Source organism: Schistocerca gregaria, chromosome X, assembly GCF_023897955.1.
Source record: "Schistocerca gregaria isolate iqSchGreg1 chromosome X, iqSchGreg1.2, whole genome shotgun sequence".
In the NCBI taxonomy this organism is placed as follows: domain Eukaryota; kingdom Metazoa; phylum Arthropoda; class Insecta; order Orthoptera; family Acrididae; genus Schistocerca; species Schistocerca gregaria.
The window spans coordinates 631,784,194-631,809,659 of record NC_064931.1 but is presented as its reverse complement, the minus strand read 5'-3'; the positions used below and the strand labels follow the sequence as shown (position 1 = coordinate 631,809,659).

At 44.3% G+C, this 25,466-nt stretch overlaps 1 protein-coding gene across 2 annotated transcripts in view; it reads right to left on the bottom strand.

Moving 5' to 3' along the window:
* LOC126298169 (trehalase-like) overlaps positions 1–19,853 on the bottom strand; it is a 232,223-nt gene extending 212,370 nt beyond the window's left edge. For both annotated transcript variants that reach the window (XM_049989478.1, XM_049989479.1), the window contains exon 1: positions 19,734–19,853. In XM_049989478.1, coding sequence (XP_049845435.1) covers positions 19,734–19,843 — 110 coding nt within the window. In that variant the 5' untranslated portion in view covers positions 19,844–19,853. The remainder of the gene's footprint in view (positions 1–19,733) is intronic.
* Between the last annotated feature and the right edge of the window lie 5,613 nt (positions 19,854–25,466).

Sequence of the window (25,466 nt, the reverse complement as noted above, 5' to 3'; positions counted from 1 at the left end):
CAAAAATAGCGCTCGCACTGTACTCCAAAGGGGTACAATAACGTTCAATGCGGATGCAGCCCCAAAATATCTTTAGAGAAGTCTTGAAACGACCGAGGGTACAACCAGTATCAAAGGCTGCCAAGAACGTCTTCCTGTTTCAGGAATGAAGTTTTTAATCTGCAGCGGAGTGTGCGCAGATATAAAACTTCCTCGCAAATTAAAACTGTGTGCCGAACCGAGACTCGAACTCGGGACGTTTGCCTTTCGTGGGCAAGTGCTCTACCACCTGGGCTACCCAAGCACGACTCACGCCCCGTCCTTCACTTCTATGGAGTTTGGAAAGTAGGAGACGAGGTACTGGCGGAAGTAAAGCGGTGAGGACGGGGGGTGAGTCGTGCTTGGTAGCGCGAAAGGCAAAGGGCCCGAGTTCGAGTCTCGGTCCGGCACACAGTTTTAATCTGCCGGGAAGTTTCACGTCTTCCTGTTGTTCATCACACTGCGAACTGTCGTTTTCGGCCGCCAAATGCGTGGGAATCAACGCCTCTGGGGAGAGGAGTAATTTCACTGAAGCCCTTTATGGCACCCCCTAACGCCTTTTAGTACGTATTCAGAGCGGCGGTGTGTCTGAAGTGTTTTCGCCGGCCACTCGTAAGAAAAGAGTGTGATTTCAACGCTGGGAGTCGTAATTTTGACCTCCATCGCAGAGGCGTCAAAAGAAGGGGTGAAATATGGGTAAGAGGGTCTGTGAGGACCTTCCCATCGTGTGGCACAAGCACGGTGGTGCTGGGCAACATTTTGGTGATCTTTGGTGCCAAAGTGACATCATTAACCCACCTTCCACGTCACATGAATGACTTTGAGTAGATGCGTGAATCAATGTATCTTCAGAACGATTCCAACACCCCGTAGAATTTATTCCTAGACGTGTTACTGCTATTTTAAAACCTCACGGAGGATCGAGTCGCTACAAAATGGCCCTGAGCACTATGGGACTTAACTTCTGAGGTCATCAGTCCCCTAGAACTTAGAATTACTTAAACCTAACTAACCTAAGGACATCACACACATCCATGCCCGAAGCAGGATTCGAACCTGCGACCGTAGCGGTCGCGCGGTTCCAGACTCTGGCACCTAGAACCGCTCGGCCACTGCGGCCGGCTATTAACAACACATCCAGTGCCTTCTCACCACGTTTCATCACTCAGTGTGAGCAGTATGAGTCACTCATTCGATATTCATCATCATCATCAATCATCGTCGTTATATCGGGCTACCTGTTACGGTACTCAACGTCCTTGTTGTCTTCACAGACGTTAAACGTGATCAACAGTTGAAGATAACGAGCAGGGAACTCATCTAGACGTCACTCCAGAGCAAAGCTGTTAGACTTCGGACGTAGGTAACATCGACTATGCATCGATATTATGTAATAGAATGACGGTATTTCTCTAAAAACCTAACTAGTTAAGTAAAACTTCCCGCCAAAATCTCTCTCATTTCCGAAAAAGGAAAGCATGACACAGAACATCTATCTGTATTGCCCACTTTCTCCATCTCCTCTGTTTGCTCCATATGATGTAGGAGACGAGCCGCAGTTATGCTGCGAGAAGGATGTAATAACTTAGATGCTATTGAAGAAACGAAGAAAAAGTTAAGCACAATGCTGTCAGAGAGAAACTGTCGACGTCACCTCCGCTAAACCCTCTTAACGAAAGTGCGGTGTGTTCAGACAGCACGCCGCTTTGCAAAAGCCTGCGGCCTCGACGAAAGCCGCGGATAGGACGAAAGGAGGTCATTCTGCCGGCCATTCAGCTCTCACTAACAATGCGCGACCGCGCCTGGGCTGGCCGGCAACTGACCCGCTCGCTTCTGTGCCACTTCCGGAAGGCTTCGTAAGCGCCATTACATGCTAAATGAGATACGTACTTCCCACTGATTGAGCTCCAGAAGAAACGTCGCAATCTCTCTAAAATTATACGAGACAAAGCGATGAAATTATCATTTTAAAGTTCTCACCCAGCAAGGATAAAATGAATAGGCCTACACGACTATTTCTAGCGAAATATGATGAGAACTATGCTATTACGGATTGGGTTGGGTTGTTTGGGGAAGGAGACCAGACAGCGAGGTCATCGGTCTCATCGGATTTGGGAAGGACGGGGAAGGAAGTCGGTCGTGCCCTTTCAAAGGAACCATCTCGGAATTTGCCTGGAGCGATTTAGGGAAATCACGGAAAACCTAAATCAGGATGGCCGGACGCGGTATTGAACCGTCGTCCTCCCGAATTATATTATTACGACGTTTGGTGTAAGAAATAGCAATCATTAACGGAATATCTGTGAGATAGGCATTTTAGTATATCAATCATGTAATTTTGTTATTTGATGGAACACTCCAGAGAGAGTCGGAATTGTCTTATCTAGGAACAGCCTCGCAAAAATGGAAATGTTCTGATCATTGATTACGTCAGCACCGATGAAGAGCTAATTCAGTAACCTTCATTGTCACTCTGTTAACAACTCTGAAGATGTATGTTTTTAATATGTAGTGCATAAGATTTGTCAGTTTCCCTCATAGCTCTCAAAACGATTCTATGAAGACCACGTCAATGCCGCATAACGTCAGTATATAGCCAAATAGCCTAGTCTGCCCATTTAATGTATATATATCGGCTGGTAGGTAACGTCGGAAGTTCCATTGGGCTGTTCGCAGAGGATGCAGTTGTCTATAGCAACGCCGGAAGGCTATAGCTATTTGCAGGAACACCTCCAGAGGATTGAGGAATAGAGCAAGAACTGGCAGTTGACCCTGAATGTAAATAAACGTAACATATTGAGCAGTCATAGGAGAAGAAATTCGCTACTGTTCAGTTACACTGTAGGGCACAAACTGATAGAAACCGTAACTACCGCGAAATATCTGGAACTAACCATACGTGGTGAGGTTAAGTGGAATGGCGACATAAAACGAATAATAGGAAAAGCAGGTGTCAGTCTGAGATTCATTGGAAGAATCTTTAGGAAATACTCTTTAGCCACAAAAGAAGCGGCTTGCAAAACACTTGTACGACAGACTCTAGAGTACTGCTCCTCAGTATGGGACCTTTAGTAGGTCGAATTAATACACGACATAGAGAAGATCCGAAGGAGAGTGGCACGTTTCGTCACAGGATCGTTGTCGACGTGAGAACGTTAGAGAGATGCTCAACAAACTCCAGTGGCAGATGCTACAAGAAAGACGTTGAGCATCACGGAGAAGTTTACCACTGAAAATCGGAGAGAGTACGTTCCGTAAAGAGTCAAACAACATATTACTTCCTCCTTCCTATCGCGAAATGATCAAAGAGAAAATTCGATAAATTAGAGCTAATACAGAGATTTGTCGGGAATTATTCTTCCCACGCGCCATTCATGAATGGGACAGGAAAGGGAGGATCAGTTAGTGGTAGTGGATGTACCCTCCGCCATGCACCGTCATGTGGCTTGCGGGGTGTGGCTGTAGATGTAGACAGTGACAGCGCACTTGCTCAGATGTACAGGAGCAGCGCTTCTCGTCTGTGTAAGTAACTATCTCAGAATTCTGGTGCACTGGTTTAGGGAAACCAGAGAAAAATCTCTCGATGGAGGTTTGAACGTCCCTCCCCATCTCGCTCGGTCCTCAGGACCGAAGAGAGCAAGTGAAAGCAGCGCGCCTAGTATACATGACGTGTTGCGGAAGCCTCCACCAACTGACGTCACTTTTCCTTTCTCACAACGTAAGAAAGTGCTGCACTTAACTGGAATTTCATATACGCTGTAGCTTTTAATGATGCACCGCGCAGATTCGCACTCCACTCACAGTTTAGTTCGCTGCTAGGCTGTCTGTCTTTGAGCATATCAAAAGGATGACATACATTTAACGTACCGTGAACGAGTGGAATCGCGTTTGGCAGGAGCGGAGCTCAAATTCTCCTCCGACTATGTACATCGAAATTTTCCGCTGTTTCCGTAAACCACGACCGAGACGATTCCGTTGAAAAAGATAATGCCTCTTATGATGTAATCAGGCGTGAGAGAGTTCCTCAATTTTTCGATTCCTATGAGTATCGATAATGTCATTTTATGAATAAAAAAGTTCTTATGAAACTATACCCAGTAAAATACATTATTTCATGCATAATTATATAAACTGAAAGAAGAGGGGGGTAAAGGAAAGCAAAGGGAAGGAAATAACGATATCAGCTGCATCGGGTCTTCGTGAAGTATCAGTGACAACGAGTGAAAATGTGTGCCCGACCAGGACTCGAACCCGGGATCGCCTGCTTGCTAAACAAATGCATTAACCACTGCGCCATCCGGAAACAATACTCATCGCCAATCGCGACTCAAAGAAATGTTTCAAATGGCACTGAGCACTATGGGACTCAACTTCTGAGGTCATTATTCCCCTAGAACTTAGAACTAGTTAAACCTAACTAACCTAAGGACATCACACACATCCATGCCCGAGGCAGGATTCGAACCTGCGACCGTAGCAGTCTCGCGGTTCCAGACTGCAGCGCCTAGAACCGCACAGCCATTTCTGCCGGCTATCTCGCGACTCACATTCCCATCAAGCGCCACCTATGTCCAGTCCCTGTACATGTCGTCCATGCTCGCTAATTTTAGATTCCGCCAGAAGTAGAACGTTGACGGGCATCCGCACGGAAAGTTGTGGATTCATTGCCCTTCGAGGCGAATCAATTATATGAATGCATGGTGTCTGTTCTTCCAATCATGCGTTTCGAATAAATTTTGTAGTTTCAACTTAAAAATCTGTAAATTTAAATGTACCAACTTTTGATAACTGCTTATTACTGTCTGTGACAACTATATAAACCGCTTTGCTTCAGATCTTTGTACTCTTGGCAGAAATCGGAATAATGAAGGCAAGTTGTGTTTGCGACGTGTTAGAAAGCAGACATCGTAGTTGGAATCGATAGCTCAAGAAAGCGAATGATTGCTACTTCATGTTAACCGATATTTGAAGTTTTGAAATACAAATATTCAAAAAGTGTAGGTATTTATTTCATTTCGTAGTTAGTGATTCATAAGACTTCAGAACCGTATCTGGATGTTGTTCGTACACACCAGAAGTGCGGACATTATCACTCCTCTATAAGGCAGGGAATTCAACTCCATACGATTACGATATTGCAATGCCCGTGTTGTCAAGAAGAACGACGCAATGTTCCTTCGCTCATGCCTGAAATGCATGCCTGTCCGAAGGAATTGGCGCTGCGGTAACTCCCCCGTTATAAAATATACGAAATGTATTCGCAATTGCGAATACCAACAACCGTCAGCTATATAAGAAAATGACGACGGTGAAAGTTTGTGCCGGACCAGGACTCGAACTCAGATTTCCCGCTTTTCCCCGAACGGTTGCCTTCACCGCTTTGGCTGTCTGTGGGAGAATCATCGCCAGACGCAAACTTCCATGTCGTCGGTCCTCCATCACAACCTCTACTCGTACATACATATGTACTCCCACTACTGTCGGCGGTTACACGTGAGTACTCGTTTGTACGAGTACTGGTTGTGACACAGGGACGATAACATATGAAATTTTGGATTTGGCCGCAAGTCACGCACGGATAGCCAAAGTGGTTAAGGTGGCCGCTCGTGTAAATTGGGAAATCCGGGTTCGAGTCACGGTCCGGCACAAATTTTCATTATTGTCATTCTGTTATACAGCTAAAGGTTGATCGTATTCGCAACAGCGAATAGATTTCATTTAAGTCTATTTCATGACAATTACCTAAGTAAAAAGCCATATTTTAGTAAAGTGAATATACCCTACAATGCCGGCTGTGTGATCGAGCGGTTCTAGGCGCTTCAGTCTGGAACCGCGCGACCGCTGCGGTCGCAGGTTCGAATCCTGCCTCGGACATGGATGTGTGTGATGTCCTTAGGTTAGTTAGGTTTAAGTAGTTCTAAGTTCTAGGGGAATGAGGACCTCAGATGTTAAGTCCCATAGTGCTCAGAGCCATACCCTTCAATGCAACTTCTTTCAGAACAATGACAAACGTCCGTCCCGCGGACAGGTCATTGTACAGGCAGTACTGAATCGGTATAGTATACAGTTTCCTTGGTAGTCCTTGGCCAGTTCGTGCTTGTGATGGCCTGTAGCGACCTCGTCGTCCATAGGACGTGAAGCGCTAGTTTTTCCTCCTTAGCCACACCGTACTTATTAGAGGGGGAGTGGTATATTTATAGCAAATAATGGTACAGATTACACCACATGTGAAAGTAGAATAACAGACAAAAATAACGTCCATGTTTGACATTGTTAGACTCCCAACTTAAAGGTCGATATCAGATTCCCAGTAAGGAATATGCCCTCCTCGGACACTAATGCACATTTTGCACCTGTTATTTATGTTGGCTACCAAAATGTTAAGGAGTTCTTGGAGGATATTATCCCACTCCTCTCTCAAGGCGGTTTTCAGATCTTTCGCGGTTCAGGGAGAGGGTGTTCGTTGAGAAACACATCAGCCAAGGGGGTAATTTCCAAGAATGATTGCGTATCGAAGTCTCGGCGTCCAAACGATACATATCGAACGTGCGATCCCAAGTCGATCATGCGACTCTTATAGCGCGCGTTATGATCAATTATTTGTGATCGTCATTTTTATCTGCTTTCCGTCGTTCCCTTAGTTGCTCTAAATTTCATACCTCCGCGAATTATTTATGAGTTGGTAGGGAAGCGCACACGATTTATTTCGGTAGTGAGTCGGATGTCTGGTGTTCCTGACGTTTCTTCGGCGGATTCTCTCGCATGGAAACATCTAATTCCATGTTTGTCCAGCGTAGAAAACTGTTTGACTTTTTGTGGCAAATATGGAGTACTACCGAAAGAAGAAAGGAGGGTCTATGTAGAATGTGGTGGTGCGATGTGGGTAGAACTTCGTAAGAAGAGTTTCGATGCTGAAATACCGTTACAATTTCATTGCGGACAGTGCAGAAAACGAACGAGTATCAGGAAGAATAAATGGTTCGAATCTTCCAAATTATCTGTCCAGGCCAGCGTAATTCTTCTATCTTGCTGTATTCGAGGCTACACCTTGCAAGCAACAGCATTGAAAACTAACTTATCTGCTAATACCGTGGGCAACTATTTCGGATTTTGCCAAGAAGAGTGTTATGTGGTAGAGACGAACGACAGTGTACCGATTGGTGAAGTGAGTAAAGTTGTTGGTGTGTACGAATCTCACATTGCAAGAAGGAAGAACGAGAGAGGTTGACCTTGAAAGAGTGCAATCGATCATATTTGGGTATGCGGTGGAATAGAACTAGAATTCCGGAAGTGTTTCGTTGTCAGAGTATTGTCCAGAGACAAGGTCACTTTAGTGCATGTACCAACATTCTTGCGTGATATAGGCAGAGTTTACCCAGGCTATGACAAAAAGGGAATTGTTTCGTAGCGAACACATCTCGTGGACGTTCACATGACGACAACACCGACGACGAGTAAGTAAGTCGTCTCCTTGTAATTACAAGTATTTTTGTAATGTTCTTCTTTTGTCATTGATGTAGTGATCACCGTAAACATACTCATAATGCCTGCCACAAGAGTCGCATGATCGATTTAGGATCGCACGTTCGATATGTATCGTTTGGACCCCGCGACTTCGATAGGCACTCATTCTTGCGCTATAGGGTTTAGGTCCAGAGAGTGCTCAAGCCATTCTATACGTAGAGCTATAAAACGGGGGGGGGGGGATATTGATTGCTACATTTCACCCGCTGTGCCATATAGTCCACGGGACTCTATGGGGTTAAGATCCGCTCATACTGCGGGCCAATCGAGGTGAGACAGAGTGCCTTAGTGAAGTGTATGCGTGGTTCTTGTCACCTCGGTTGAGGATCCATGGCGTGAACAGGTCGATCGAGGTGGTCCCTTGGATTCTAGACTGGGTTTAAAGCCGGAAGTTTGGTGTTCAGGAGAGTATGGTAAACTCATCATGGTGCTCTCCAAACCACGCACGTACACCGCGAACTGTGTGACAAGTTGCATTGTCCAACTGGTAGATGCTATCGTGCCGAGAAAAAACACAGGGGTAGACATGGTCCCCAAGCGTAGATGCGTTGTGATCAGTGTGGTATTTCAAGGGGGTGACTAATAATTTGTCCTGCAAGCTTATTATGGTACCATTCAACGAGCTTCATGAACAAAGGTGAGTCAATATAGAAGTCGCAAACGAAAGAATACCGCATATCGTTCAGAATTTCGCGCCTATACTTATTTAGAAGGTATTCCGTGGCCATTGGTTAAAGGCCTTCAGTCAGGCCAACATGGCAGGCGTGCGTAGCCGAATAGAACAGCCCTATATTTCTGAGTCAAGAGACTCTCCACAGAGCACGTCCATAGCGAAATTCATCCCTTATATTGTTAAGCGGTATTTCATGGAAATCTGTGTTCAATAGAATATAGGGAGTCACGAACAAGGAGCATCCTGGCCGCCCTGGTTATCCAGTGACAGCACATTGTTTTCTCGCCTACCGGTATTAGGCTACCCGCAGAGCACAACGGTCTTGTGGGTTGTAGAAAGTTAAGGAATCAAATACACTTGTTAAACTATGTAAATTGAAGGGAGAGATGGCGGTGGGGGCGGTGGTGGTTAGTGTTTAACGTCCCGTCGACAACGAGGTCATTAGAGACGGAGCACAAGCTCGGGTTAGGGAAGGATTGGGAAGGAAATCGGCCGTGCCCTTTTAAAGGAACCATCCCGGCATTTGCCTGAAACGATTTAGGGAAATCACGGAAAACCTAAATCAGGATGGCCGGAGACGGGATTGAACCGTTGTCCTCCCGAATGCGAGTGCAGTGTGCTAACCACTGCGCCACCTCGCTCGGTCAGGGAGAGATGGAAGAAAGTAAAGGAAAGGGAAGGAACTAATGATATCAGCTGCATCGGGACTTCGTGCAGAATCAGCGGCGATGAGCGAAAATGTCTGCCGGACACGACCTCGACATGTCCAAAAGAACAGACACGACGCGTTCATATAACTGATTCGCCTCGATGGGAAATAAATCCACAACCTTCAGTACGGATACACATTTACGTTCAACCTCTAGCGGGAATCTAAAATTAGCGATTCGATCATGGAGAACTTGGATGGGGGAGGGGGAGGGGGGTGCGGACAGGAGGCGCTAGGTGGGACTGTGTCCGGGTGGTGCGGTGGTTAACGCAACTGAGTAGTGAGCAGTAGGTCCCAGGTTTGAGTCCCAGTCCGGTACACATTTTCGTTCGTCGCCGCTGATTCTGCACAAAGTCTCAATGTAGCTAATATCATTAATTCCCTCCCTTTCATTTCCTTTCTCCCCTCCCCCTTCAATTTACATAATATGTATCACCGCTGCGGATCCCTCATGCTGCCTCTTCTTTCGGACATGTCCGAAGAAACAGACACCACACATTCATATAAACTTGCTACTTCCCGAGAGGTCACTCGTTAGACGCGAACGTTGCCTCAAGAATTCTGTGCTGCAGCCTTCTAACACCTTGTCGGAAGATAGGATAAGTATTTAAGTTTACAAGGGTAGTATTTGAAAAGGAAAATAAAATTCAGGCTACTACTCGCGGCTCTAATGTCTCCATCCCAGTTTGCGATTTATTTATAACCTCACCCTCGTACTTTCGATGTTTTGATTATTGAGTGAAAAATGTAATTAGTATTTTTTGAGTTACACCCGTTTCCTTAATGGCAGCATTCGTAAACTCACAGAAAATGCTTCTGTAAGAGAATTAGAATGGGCGCATAATTCCATAACAATACATCAATATTCGAGTTGCAGCTACTTGCATTGCTGCTCTAGATTACGAATGTGTTAATGATTAGGCTTAATTGACTTCTTAAGGAGATGTATCTTAAGCGTTTTACTCACGAGCTGTTATGATGTTATAGAAAATTTCGTATTCTTTTCGTGTCCCCACGGAAGCGCCATGTCTAAGACGGTAGGCTACTACAATGTCAGGAAATGACTGTACCCCAAACACGTTACAATAATTTACGTTTTTGAACGTGAAATGTTCACAGTGCTTAGTCGATATGTCTCAAGCCCATATGAAAAAAAATGTATTATCATATTGTTAATGAGCGATGACCGTTACAGTGAACCTGGAGACAACGGTTCGTTATCCGTTGAACTAAAAATTTGCCAGATTCTTTATAGGATTATGTTGGGCTCAGTTTTATGATCTTCATAACAAAATATATTAAAAGATTCTTAAATGATTGTAGTAGGTATTTCAAATGATGCAATAATGTCTCTATCCGAGACGAATCAGATCGTGTAATTTTGATTAGAGGCACGAGGAAGTCGTTAATCTAGCTCAGATGCTACGCCTTATTGGATGCAGCCCACCTTACACAACTGCCACGCACTTCCTTACTGATGACAATTCTCAGCCGCACTCTGCAGGGGCAGTGAAAACGCTCCTGCACCCTTTTCAATGGGAAGTGTTCGATAATTCACAACACAGCCTTAATTGGCTCGTCCTGAGTGTCATTTCTGTTCACATGAAACGTTGGATACGAAGACAACATTTGGACCCAGGCTACGAGCTATAGACCAGCTTAAAGAACTATCGGAAAGCACAGGCGGCTGCCTACTATGACGATGGTGTTGTAAATTTGATATAACGCTCCGAAAAATGTCCAAGTCGGAGTGGCGACTATGTAGAGAAGTACCTGGAAGGTGTAGGTAAATGTACAAAGAAAATAGTTTTTATTTTCACTGTGGTTTCCATTTCGTGACCGATCGTTCCTTACTTTTCGAACAACCCTCGTATCGGTTTTCTTATGACTTTAGGAGGAAAACGTTTTAGACAGATCGCCGTTCAGAATAAATTTGGAAAAGTCTTAGGGGATGGCATGAAGGACGTCAGTGGAACCACACCTTCCCTTGGCTCATTGATTTCCAAGCATTTCGCGGTCGAAAACGACAGTTCACAGCACGACGCGCAACAGGAAGACATTCTTGACAACGCTTGACACGGTTGCCTCTCCCCGGACCTTTCAAACCTACTCTATGGGTACTGTCGAGCTGCAACCCTCTTGAACGTGATCTGAAGCCTTTGGAGTGCAGTGCGACCGCAACATTTGCCCTGGTATACGGAGTAGAACCACTATGGACCGTTAAAAATCATTCGTTGAAATATAAACGTGATCCTGGACAGCAAATGGTATTTACGATTTTTCAGACCTCCTGTGTCTTGATGACGAGGAGGGGGGGGGGGGGGGGAGGAGGGATGCAACATGAACATGTGAATGAACAAAACGGCAAAAAGGCCCTCTAGCACCCACTCCTGCCCCCCCCCCCCCCCCTCCACCAATGTACGAGGGCTAAAAGGAAGGAGAGGAGGAACGATCAGTCGCAAAATGGAAGCAACTGTGAAAATCTGACTAATTTTTTCACAGATGTTTTGCGCAATGTCTCTAGTATGGCCGTCGATCGCATCAAGACGCTCTTTTCAGTTCGAGCGCACTGTGAGCGAGTAAAGGTGCCTAGAACAACAATGTCTCCCGCAAAGTACGAGGGCCTGCTCAGAGGCTACGCCTTATTGAATGCAGCCCACCTAACACAACTGCCACGCACTTCCTTCTTCATGGCAATTCTCAGCCGCACTCTGCAGGGGCAGTGAAGACGCTCCTGCACCCTTTTCGATGGGAAGTGTTCGATCACGCATATCACAGCCCTAATTGGCTCGTCCTGAGTATCATCTCTATTCACATGAAACACTGGATACAAAGATAACACTTGGGCGCAGGCTACGCGCTATAGACCAGCGTAGAGAATTATCGGAAAGCACAGGCGGCTGCCTTCTATGACGATGGTGTTGGAAATTTGGTATAACGCTCCGACAAATGTCTAAGTCGGAGCGGCAACTATGTAGAGAAGTACCTCGAAGGTGTAGCTAAATGTGCAAAGACAACAGTTTTGATTTTCACTGTGGTTTCCTTTTCACGACTGATCGTTCCTTACTTTCTGAACAACCCTCGTATATGTTAGGAACTTCGTCGCCAATTAAGCCTGGCGTGTGCTCTAGCGCCTTAAGGAAGGCAAACCCCACCCATATGGTGTCGAAGGGGTTATCTAACCCTCAGGCGCTGGAGTAGCCGCCAGGTTAATGTGACGCAGAATTTTCTGAAGGTACGTTTCGAACGTGCTCAAAGAAAGGTGTCTGAGTGGAATCGAGAGTGTTGGCGAGCTGGGGGTGGGGTCTTAGAGGGACCATAAGTTGTTTAATTCACATACATGTAAATGCTGCACTCCAGTGTGATCATGCCACAGGAGGGTGGAAAACAGGAGGGTTGAAAAGCATGAGTACCATTTGCTGCTTCGGATCACGTTCATATTTCGTCGAATGGTTTGTAACGGTTCCTGTCTTGTCCGCGAGAGCAAAGATTTCAGTCCCGTTGTACTCTAAAGGCCTTCAGTCACATTCAGTGGTGTTATGGCCCCACAATTCCCTTAGAGAAGAGTTGAAACGTCCGAGGGTTGTCAGCAGTGTCAAAGGTTATCAAGAACATCCTCCTGTTGCTCATCACACTGCCAACAGTCGTTTTGGACTGCGAAATGTGTTGCTGCCAACGCCCCAGGGAAAGGGATGGTGTCATTGACTCCCTTCGCGCTACCCTCTAAAGCCTTTTCGTGTCGATTCTGAGCGGCGGTGTATCTCAAACGTTTTCCTCGGTCACTCATACGAAAACCGCATGATTTCAACGCTGGGTGTCGCGGTTCTGACTTTCACCGTAGAGGTGTCAGAAGAAGCAATGAAATGTTGGTAATAGGGGCTGTGACGACTTTCTCATCATGTGACATGTCTACGTTGTCGTTGGGCAGAGCTGTTGTGAAATTTGGTGCCAATGTGACATCAGTAACCCACCTTACAGCTCCCTGAAACTTTAAAGCTATATCCCTTTTCTCCGGATGTATCAATACCTTGCTGTTCGAAGCGTTGCACCCCCTACCCCCGCCCCTCCCCCAACCCCCACCCCTTTGCACCAGTACAGAGGAATACGATACGATATTGCAGTACCTGTCTTGTTCAGAAGTACTATGCACAGTCCCCTAGAACATGGAAAATTAAAATACCCTATCCTGAAAAAATCAATATGGGCTCTGCAAAAAGCATTCTTTTGAAACTCAACTCGCTCTGCTAGTCTATGAGATCCAGAAGCCATTAGGTAAGAGCATCCGAGTTGATACTGCTCGTCGTGACTTCCTGAGGGCATACGATATACTTTCGGACTAGCGTCTTGTCAAGAGAGATAAGCTCTCAGGGTATATCAGACTTAGATATATCGTATTGAGGACTTATCGCAGATAGAACTCAGTGCTTAGTTCTTTACGGTGAGAAACTGTCATATGTAATGAAAACTATGGGGTATCGAAAGTTAGTGTTATAAGAGCCGACAATTTCAAGAGTTACGTGAGGCTATTCACAAATGATGTTGTCGTCCGCGGGGAAGTTGCAAAGCCAGATATGTGTAGTGAAATGCAGGAAGTCCTGCAAAGATTGATGCTTGATGGACGCACTATTGATCTGAAACTTGTTCCTCACCAGCCTGGATTAAAACTGAATAATAATGTCGATAATAACAATATTCCATAAAAACAATTTCATTACTGAACGAAATTTTCACTCTGCAGCCGAGTGTGCACTGATATCAAACTTCCTGGCAGAGTAAAACTGTGTGCCAGACCGAGACTCGAACTGAGGACCTTTCTGCCTTTCGCGGGCAAGTGCTCTACCGACTGAGCTACCCAAGCACGACTCACGCCCCGTCCTCAAAGCTTCAATTCTGCCCGTACTTCGTCTCCTACCTTCCAAACTTCACAGAAGCTCTTCTGCGAACCTTGCAGAACTAGCACTTCTTTCTTCTTGGAGTGCTAGTTCTGCAAGGTTCGCAGAAGAGCTTCTGTGAAGCTCGTCATCGGGGCACATTTCGAAGCGGGGCTCATTATTGAAGACAGTTCTGTTCCAGTCAGTGAGATTCCAGGCCCCGATATCCGATAAAGAGGCGTCTGGAGACGCCCTGGACAGCGGTGGGATACCAGCCTAACTGTTGCCCGCCATACGCCCCGACAACGAGGAGTAATAGTGTGGGGTACCATTTCTTTTCATAGTAGGATCCCTTTGCTTGTCATCTGCGGCACCCTTACAACATAGCAATACGTACCAGATTTCCTACGCCCCATATTATTTCCCTTAATTAAAAGCCATCCTGGGCTTACATTTCAGCAAAATAATGGCCATCCGCACAGGGCGAGAGTTTCTACTACTTGCCAAATCCTACCTTGGCCAGAAAGGTCGCCTGATCTCTTCCCAACTGAGCTCGTTCGGAGCGGTATGGGCAGGGTCCTCCAGCCAGCTCGGGATTGTGATGATCTAACGCGGCAATTGGGCAGAATTTAGCCCTAACTCCCTCAGGAGGACATTCAACAACTCTATCAATCAATGCCAATCGGAATAACTCCTTGCATAAGGGACAGAGGTGGAGAAACGCGTTATTGATTGCTCAGCTTGTGAAGCTCTTCCTCTTGAACAAATCATCCAGTTTTTCTGAGATTTTAATCATTTTTTTGTCTGTACATGCAGATCAGATCTACCGATTTCACTGTGGTTCGTCGGTTTTTTTGTATTAGAGAGTAAAATTAATTCCTGCAAATAGTATGTGTAATAATTCATGTGTCACATAACTAAAATTCGCGTAAATGATCCCTAGAACATGTAACTAACTGAAACTAGTTTATAGCTTTTTATGAAGACGATAATTGCAACATTTATAAAACTGCAGTAGTTCTTTTGTCTGGCGCATGAAAATTATATATTATATGACCTATCGGTTTTGAGTAATACGACTCAAATGTACGCCATTTGGCTCAGCGTCTCCGTTTTTCTCATACCATGTAAAACAATAGATAAAGAAACGAAATATGTCTCATCTTATGAGACCATTTACAAATAGCCTACTTGAGCGTAAGATATAAAATGCGGAACAGAATTAAGGAATCTCTTTTTCGACTACGGTCGCAGGTTCGAATCCTGCCTCGGGCATGGATGTGTGTGATGTTCTTAGGTTAGTTAGGTTTAAGTAGTTCTAAGTTCTAGGGGACTGATGACCCCAGATGTTAAGTCCCATAGTGCTCAGAGCCATTTGAACCATTTTTCTTTCGAAATCCCATAACTGGTTTCTGTTACGGCGCCTAAGTTTGAAATTTGTCCTAATGTTACTACAACCTTCCTCTGTAATAACGCAAAAGAATAGCGCCATGAGACGTCACCCTCGACTTCGGCGACGCTTCAAACAACAAAGTGTCGATACATGCGAAAAAAGGGCTGCAGCTTGGATGTTCCAGTGAGATGTAAGGTGGGTTACTGATGTCACATTGGCACCAAATTTCACAACAGCTCTACCCAACGACAACGTGGACATAGCACATGATGAGAAAGTCGTCACAACCCCTATTACCCACATTTCATCCCTTCCTCTGACATCTCTGCGATGAAGGTCAGAACAGCGACACCGAGCGTTGTAATCACGCAATTTTCTTATGGGTTGCCGAGGAAAGCGTTTGAGATACACCGCCACTCATAATCGACACGAAAAAACTTCAGAGGCTTGCATAAAGGGCGTAAATGTAGCCACCCCTTTCCGGGGGACGTTGATAATCACACATTTGGCGGTCTAAAACGACAGTTCGCTGTGCGATTAGCAACAGGAAGATGTCCTTGATAGCATTTGACACTGCTGACACCTGCGGACGTTTCAATCCTTCTCTAAGGACGTTGTGGGGCTGCGTCCCCATTAACGTGATCGCTCCCCGTTGGAATACAGCACGGCCGAGATTATTGCTCTCGCGGGTGGGATGGACCTGCTAGGACCGTTCAAAACCATTCTAAATTTAAACTTGAAATGAAGCAGGATATGAGACTAACGCTTTTTCAACCCTCCTGATTTCCGCTCTCCTGTGGCGCGATCACGCTGGAGTGCAACATTAACATCTGTGTGAATAAAACGGCAAAGGTTCCCTCTAAAATCTTCCCACCTCCAGTTCGGCAACACCCTCTGTTTCACCACGCACTTTTGGTGAGCACGTTAGAAATGCACCTTCAGAAATTTCGACACCAAATCAACCCGGCGGCTGCTACAGCGCCTGAGAGTTAGGTAACTCCTTCGACGTCCGTTGGGGTGCGGTTTGCCTACCTGAAGGCGCTAGAGCAGTCGCTAGGCTGAATTGGTGTCGAAGCTTCTGACAGGTACATTTGTATCGCGCTCAACAAAGTTTCGTTGGTGTCACCCAGGGTGTTACCGAACTGGGGGTATGGGTCTTAGAGGGACACTACTGTTTTATTCAAACACATGCTGATGTTGCATTCCCGCGTGATCACTGCATAGGGGGGCGGAAAGCAGGAGCGCTGAAAAAGCGTAAATACTCTCTGCTGCTGCGTATCACGTTTAAATTTAGCCGGATGGTTTTGAACTGTCCCTCGTAGTTCCATCCTGTACACGAGAGCGACATATACGATCGCGCTGCACTCCAAAGGGGTGCGGTCACGTTCAGTGAGGATGCAACCCCACGATGTCCTTAGAGAAAGACTGACACGTCCGAAAGTGTCAGCAGCGTCAAATTTTGTCAAGAATATCTTCCAGCTGCTCATCGAACTACGAACTAGAGTTTCGACCGCGAAATGTGTGGGAATTGACGCCCCAGGGAAAGGGGGCACCATTGACGTGCTATGTGCCACGCCCTGCGGCCTTTCCGTGTCGATACTGAGCGTCAGTGTACCTCAAACGTTTTCCTCGCCACTTATAGAAAGACTCGGTGATTTCAACGCTGTATGTCGCGGTTCTGACATTCATCGCAGAGATGTCAAAAGAAGGGGTGAAATCTGGGTAATGGGGGCTGCGACGACCTACTAATCGTGTGACACGCCCGCAGTGCCGTTGGACAAAATTGCAGTGAATTTTCGTGCCAATATGACATCAATAATCCACTTTGTAGCTCACATGAAGTTCTGAGCTGCGGTCTTTTTTTCGTAACGTCGACCCCTTGCTGTTTGAAGTGTCGTCGAGCCCGAGGGGGACGTCGCTGGGTGCCACGCTTTTGCACCACTGCCGAAGAAGGCTGTAAGCAGCTCTGAGCCGAATTTCTATCTTATGCGTTGCAATGGGAGACTGTTACGTGCTTCCGAAGAATTGATCGTTTAATTTTGTTGCCAGTCTACATTTGTAGTTCGATCCTCTTAAATGATTGATATCTAGTGCACGGTGCTACTCTATGGGTGCGGCCTAGGTTGTCCCCTCACCATGGATATTATATTGGTCTGAGACTGCTTGTACAACAGAAAACAACGCTGAAAATGTTGGAAACAACGATGGAAGATGTCGAGATGGAACACGTTCACCGAGCGAAGTGGCGCAGTGGTTAGCACACTGGAATCGCATTCGGGAGGACGATGGTTTAAACCCTCCTCCGGCTATCCAGATTTAGGTTCTTCCTGATTTCCCTATATCACTCCAGGCAAATTACAGGATGGTTACTTTGAAAGGGCAAGGCCGATTTGCCCCGCCATACTTGACACGATCTGAGATTGTGCTCCGCCCCTAATGATCTCGATTTCGACGGGACGTTAAACGCAATCTTCCTTTCTTCCTCGGAAAGTAATCTTCACTGGTGGGTATCGAAATGTATGTATACAAAAGGAAAATAAAACAGTAACATTTTGTTGTCCAAACGATGATATCTGCGGGCGGACCTGAAATAGGAATCATTACAAAACAGGAAACGAAAGTTATTAATAAAATATAAAATCCAAAATCTGCAAATGTAGCCGGCCGGGTTGGCCGAGCGGTTCTAGGCATTACAGCCTGGAACCGCGCGACCGCTACCGTCGCAGGTTCGAATGCTGCCTCGGACAAGGATGTGTGTGATGTCCTTAGGTTAGTTAGGTTTAAGTAGTTCTAAGTTCTTAGGGGACTGATGACCTCAGAAGTTAAGTCCTACAGTGCTCAGAGCCATTTCCTTTTGCAAATGTAATGAAGATAAAATAGAAATCCAATACCACATCTATCCATCTACAGATAAACACATCCTGCGTCACAAAATAAATGAAGACTCAAACGTAATTGGCATTCGTAAAGAAAATGTTGAAAACAGAGCAAAAATTGAAAGCACTCGCAAACCTACTGACAAGCGAATCGCAGAAATTATGGAAATAGTTGAACTTTTTGACATGGCGGTGAATGAAATATGCGTGAAAGTTGTAGGTGAAATAAGAAGCACAGCGAAAGAAGTAAATACCAACAGCTGTAAGAATCGTGCGAAACGTTCAATTGTAAGATAAGAAAAAGAATGAGCACGATGATTTGCAGCTACAAAAACGTCTACGGGACTGTCCAAAGAGCTACCGAGATATAGAAAGCAACGCTGCTAAAGTCACTGTGATAGAGGCGAATCTTTTCAGAAGCAGCAGAAAGTCTCCGAAATTTTGAGTTTCAAAAGGCGCTGATGGACAGTTGACGGCAAAAGTGAGTAGGCAGGTAGTGGCAGGGCGGCCGAGTGACAATCGCGCCTGATTGTGCAGATCGACAGCCAAGGCCGACAATTGTACACTGTACCGTCGCCAACACAACTTTGGCAACAGCTGAGTCGATGCCAGTGCAGCTTCAAACCGCGAAAAGACAGCACCGAATCCACTGATGGCAGAAACCACTCACGACCACTTCTGATTAAAAGAGTTTCATTTTCTTTTTTCAGATGCCCTTAAACTAGTAGTCTCACGAGAGTCTCACGGCTGACACCAGAAATGGACAGATGCGAAGTGTCGATCTAGAAGTCACTGGATAGCTAAATATTTGAGACGTTTGGAATAATCAACAAGTCAAAAGCACAGAGGACGTTTCGAATAATCAACAAGTCCAAAGCACAGCGCAACAAGGCGGAGATAATCGTCGGTTAAAACACGAAAAACAACCTATAGCACGTGGTAGTAGATTGTGTTTAACGAAACTTGTTTGCAAGCTCCTGGTAAACTGCAATTTTTCAGCCATGCATGAAAAAATGTCAAATAACTACCTTCTTTAGTATATGAGAAAGAAGACGCATGAACAATTGTGCAAAGTAATACATGGATATGATATTGCAACCACAGATTATGGAATGATGCTGTCACACTCTGAATGACCAGTATCACAGATTTTTGCACAAATTTGCTAACCTGTTAGTATAAGAGAAGTAAGTGACCATTAAAATTTTTCTACCCGTAGTGAAGAGCATAGAACTGTTTCATTTCGTTCCTGCAAGGCTATGCATTTGCAGACTGTGGAGTAAAAATTCGAATAAGTTTCTAAACATTTTTTATATCCACCGCTAACAAGCTGATAATTTTGAACACAAGCCGCAGAGACATAGGACATCAAGTTAGATGATAATGCGAGCGACTTTTAACGCAAATCTTGGTAATAAATACATTTGCTTCATATCTATGGTAGTCACGAATATTATATTCAAAGCTAGCTGTTCTACAAAATGGTAGAACAATTTAATTACTGCACTGTAAATGTGCAATTTACATTGAACTTGTGCACCATAGCAAAAGATAGTTGTAAAAAAGCAGAGGGCACAACTCCCTGCAGGCTGAAAACTGTACCCAGCAAACATTTCTACAGCAATTCAGCCTGAGAAGCTACGGAGAGTAAGGAGCTGTGCGTGCTCACCTGTTGCATGGTGGCGGCTTCTCGGCAGACACGGACGGTTGCGGCAGGGGCAGCAGCAGGAGCAGCAGCACCAGCGGCAACATAACCACGACCTCTCGGTAGGCACGCATCTTCTCAACTGGCTCAGCCGCTCGAGCGCCTGAGGGTCGTAGCATTACGTCAGGAGCCCGGCCTTCCCATTGGTCGCCTACCTCGGACGAGCCTCCAGCGTCACGCGCTCCTATTGGTGCGCGAGACGAACACTCCCTCGTGACGTATCTCGCGGTGTCGCAACGGGGAAAGGCACAATTCGGCGAAGCTGAGCCTAGTAGATCGGCGCACGCCTTATGCCTGCGCCTACGTGATCGCGCAACCTCCGCCGCTGCCCGAAAAGATGCGTTTTGACCGGAATCCTCCCGAGTAAGTCTCGATGCAATATCGTAGGCGACGACTGTCACTTCCTTAAAAAAAACATGCCGCAATCGTTTCCTTCCGATCTCACGTCAGTAGTGCTAGCGGGACACTTCTTTCCCGGACCTCTTTATTTCTTGTCATCCTGAGATTTCAGTTATAATGTCCGAAATTGCCTCCACGCAACCATTAGCACGCTAAAGTACGTTAACAATAGTCGATATCGGTTAGTTTCTTTGCTTCTCATAACTGTAACAATAGAAGAGTCTTTGGAGTCGATTGTGGGACGTGTAATTTCATCTGTACCATGATTTCTACAAGAGTAGCTCGTATCTTAAGCCTTTTTTGAACATGACGAGGCATCTATCATGCAAATAGGCAATGAGAGGGAAATTCTCTTCAAGTTACAGACTACAGTAACAGAATCAACCACATTCCCAATACATCCATAAAAAAACCCTAAAGCTGCGCGTTTTTTTTCTTATTTTTCTTCTTCTGATGCAAAAGTTACAGTGAAAGCTTCTATGGAATTAAAATCAAAACAAAGGCACTGGAGAATTCAGTTTCACATTTGCATAGTGGAAAATAAGTACTGTTTATTCCCTTTTTTATTTCTGTATCCAAATTGCTGTATTTACTGCTTGCCACTCTAATTGTACACTGTTTCAGAGCTCCATATTCAGGCACATTATGCGGGAATCGATGTACTGTACAGCCGCAAGTATATGGTATATTAATGTTAGTCCTGAAGTGCCCACATCGTCTGTCATAATGGCAGCTACAATATTTCAGTTTAACATTGTTACTTACCGTCTACCTGTTTTCTAGTACTCTTTAACATGAATGCCTTAAGACACTGAAAAACTTAAGTCCAATAATTCGTGTCATTATTTCATATAAGCTACTCCGAAACGACAGAACTGAAATCCACAATACTATTGCCGTTGACGATTTTTAAAAGTAAATAAAAAATAGACTTACTGTGACATAACAATATTGTTTTACAGATTAATGTTTACCAAGAATCTAATGTGCTGTCCATCTTCAAATAAACTGATGAGAACACCACGAAACAGAAAAGGAAGCATGATGAGTTACAGTGACACAAGCTGATGTAAATCAATTTCTGCGGTTGTTTAAAGTCATACAAATAATTATTTTCGACTTTTCAGTCAGTTCTGGATCAGAACTAGGCGTGGCAGTTTTTAATGCAGCACACTCGCGTTTAAAACTCCGTTCAGCCACACAGATTTTGGGGTGGTTCCTTTGAACAGGCCACGATGGAAATCATTCGTCATCCTAATGATGAACCCTTGTCTCTTATGACCACGACGCTGGAGGAACTTCAAACTTCCATGTCATGGCGGTAATGCTTTTGTTCCACATTTATTGTTACCTTAGCCTCACAGATACAAAACACACTGACGCTTCATACCGATATCAAAATGTGCCTTCACTGAAAGAAAACGTTTCCAAATAGGAAGTCGTAGTTTTCATCTTATTATTTAAACCAATAAATCGTTTAAAGATTGCTGAGGAGATCAAAAGCAGAAAAAATGCTCATGAGAAATTATAATTTATCTTCCGGTAGTTAGTTACGAAACACACATTTGTAGTTGCGAATTATATTGGTAGAAATACATAGTAGTCGTGTGAAACAATCAAATATAACGGACGTGCTCATTGCTCGTCGTCGTTAGACATAGCATGTGGTCTCAGGAGAATTCATGTTGGAGGGCTCAAAATTGATCATTAGAACACTTCGCCGCAGCAGACGAAATATCGCTGAGGGCCTGCAGCATGCAGTACCCATAAGAATGTACCCATCAAAAGAAGGGTATAAATTCCTGAAATCGGTAATGTTAATGAAATAAAAGCTCAAAAACATTTGTCCATGGGTATGTGGTCGCTCAAAGATTCCTAACAGGAAAACACTCCAGAGTTCATTGAGATTCATCGTAGATGGAATAGCAACAATCCGTTTCACAAGTAGAAGCTTTTCTTTCTTTCTTTTTTTTTTTTTTTTTTGAAATATATATGTACACGTATTTCTCCGTTTTGCATTACGAATGCGGGCAAAGTAAAATGTAGGCAATACTCGATATTTCTTACTCTAATTTAATTAAAAAAATTGGAAACAGTCTAAATGTAAAAGTACACTCCGCATATCAGTGCACGACGTATAGCGAAGTTAAAATGGTTCAAATGGCTCTAAGCACTATGGGACTTAACTTCTGAGGTCATTAGTCGCCTAGAACTTAGAACTACTTAAACCTAACTAACCTAAGGACATCACACACATCCATGCCCGAGACAGGATTCGAACGTGCATCCGCAGCGGTCTCGCGGTTCCAGACTGTAACGTATAGCGAAGTACCATCACTCAAGTGTTCTTCATGTCTGCACTACTTATAGTAGAGTCTACATTCATCAGCGCGGCAGTCAGATTAATCAACGTTTCGTAAATTTTCGTTGACTAAGTTCCGCTATTGCTGCTGCCGGAGCGTGCCAAATGATGTAACGCTAGACGACTGATTGTGTATGAATTAGAACAGAAATACGTTTGCAAGTATAGTTAGGTTTTTCTGGGAGCATGCAAACGATTCCGGTAACTGTTACTGAATAATATGTAATACAGTCTGGTTTCAACAAATACTCCCTTAGGACAGCCTTGGTTTCGTCTCGTGAACCGATTCTTTCAAGCTGACGTAGCGCAAGACGACAAGGTCGGCGATCTATGGCAGCAGAGTATCTCAGTCATGCCATCGAACATCTCTTTCGAAACGAATCGCGTGACCGGCACGTGATAACATCGTTCGTCGAGCTCCACCTGACGGTGGCAGCGAAACGATAACCACAAGGCGTTATCTCGACTGCTGCGTCGTTGTTAGATCGTCTTACTCTGCATATCGCAAGTGGACCATAACCTATGGTTTCACACTGAGATCTCCAGCGAATCATTCTTCAATTCCTCTTAAAAATAGTGTATTGAAGGTGATGAACAAGGCAATGAGAAAATCCCACACGAGAAAGACTGTTTGTTGGCTTGTCAGAGCTGATTACACTAGGCCGATAGCGCACTGTGTTGATTGTTTCAGCGCTGACGACGTGCTAAAATACAAGACTGTGGACAGAGTTTGACAGCTGAATGACAAAAAATGTTACTGCGCCGAAGGAAATATGCGCTGAAACCGTAAGGCTGAACGCAGAGTATTTATAAACGTCTATGGGTCCAAATATAACATCAGAACTGAAACGCCTTGAAAGCTAGCCAAGTCACGTCCTACTGATCGCAGCGCCGCGCTGCGGTGCCGCGCTGCAAGTCGCACTTCAGCCATCGATTTTTCAATCGACCTTACCTCTCTCTGATCATCCGATAAAATTTTCAAACGGTTTCACATTTTAATTATAATTTATAACAAACCTTGCAATTCTTTTAGATAAATATGTGTGTCGTGGCTGAAATGTATTGCTGAAACGACTAAGACGCTATGTAACATGACTCAAAGAACACTTGTTACCTAATAGTTGCAACCAGTGTAGAATAAAACATGAGAAGTGAACACTATCTAACACAGTCCACTGACCCAATGACTCACTGACTTACATGTAAAATCTCTTTAAGTTTTCCAATATGGTGAGTAAATCATTCATTTCTTTTGATAAAAGTGGAATCAACTCCATGTACAATGTTGGGAAATGCTGAAGTGGTTTTGTGAACACAGAATGTGGTTTGTATCGTGTGTTCATTTTTGAAGAAAGTAGGAATCCCAAATATTAACGTTTTTCCTCGCAAAAAATGAAAAAAGTTAACTATGGCCAATGCTTAGTTCATGGTCTCATTTAGTATTTGCCCCTATCTGACAAAAATCGACGAAATATGTTGGAGCCCACTATTAATGATAACAGATGTTTTGTCCTAAGTTTATACTCTTACATATTCACACTGAAATCGAACAATAACATCGGTGATCTTCTTTTTTTTCTTTCATTAAGAGCGAAATGTATACCGAAGAATAAAAATGATGCTGCGAGAAAAGAAAAGTTTTCTAGATTTGTAAAAATAATGTTGTAATTTATGCTGTATGTATACGTATAATGCTAAGTTATTATTTTGTCTAACGCAACGGTCAAATTAAACAATTGGTTTACGTTATTGATAAAGCTCTGATTACGTGAACTTGTCTGTCACATACTCTTACACGCAAGAAACAACTTCACCTATTCCCATTCCCACAGGAATTCATGCCGGGAAAGTAAAGATGCCTCACGTGTGTCCAATTCATCAACCAAACTGTTTGAACAGTGCATATAACATCGATAGTAGCTAGTCTTAATGTGTAGCGAGAAAAGACCTGCTGTAGATCTTTACGCAATACAGCAAAATATTTCATCACCTTCGCTACCGCTGCTTTCAGCATTCCGTAAGTCCAAGAAATGTTCATATGTGTGTGAATTTTTAAGGGACCAAACTTTTGAGGTTAACGGTCGCTAGACTTACACACTACGTAAACTAACCTATGCGAAGAACAACACACACAACCATGCCCGAGGGAGTACTCGAACCTCCGGCGGGAGAGGCCACATAATTCTGACATGGCGCCTCAAACCGCGCCATTCCATAAGTATTTTCAACTGTATAGTGAAGATCATTCTGGACATCAGTTTCATCCCTGTCTTTATCATTACCAGCCGCAATCATTGTGGTATACAGCTCATTGTAATATTCACAAATATCTGTTATGGAAACACGGAATTAAAATTTGACTCACAATCAGATCAGAAAATATCTTCATACAGGCGTCTGTTGACATAGCTGTTCGCATATTTTCCTTAGTCAAGGTATAAGTCATAAGTAAATACAGTTCTGGAAGCACGATTAATTACTGTCTATAAAAATATGTATTGGTATATTACCCTTTGATAAATAGTTACTACAGTGTCTCAGCAGGGTTACTCGACGTTCATAGATCAGTGTGTTATTGTCACACACTGTGAATTTTCCCTGTTACTTTACTGGAGCGCTGATATTTACAAAACCTGAGCTGCCGGGCTAAAATACCCTCTTCAGTCTTCTCTTATCGCGGCGCGCTGAAGGTCGGTATGTTGTAGTTATAATAGGGCTGGTATTACTACAAATGTAATTAGTAAATGTCATAAGTTCCGAATACCAGTAATATGTCTTCTCGAGCTAACAAAAAACCGCTGTAGGCACTGAAGCATACAAATATTTATGCAGAAAATAGGCAGAAAAAGTTCGTAATAGAATACTTCCACCAGCCAATACACGATTCCAGAAATTTCTTTTATTTAACGAAATGAATGATTTTGGAGACTTTATTT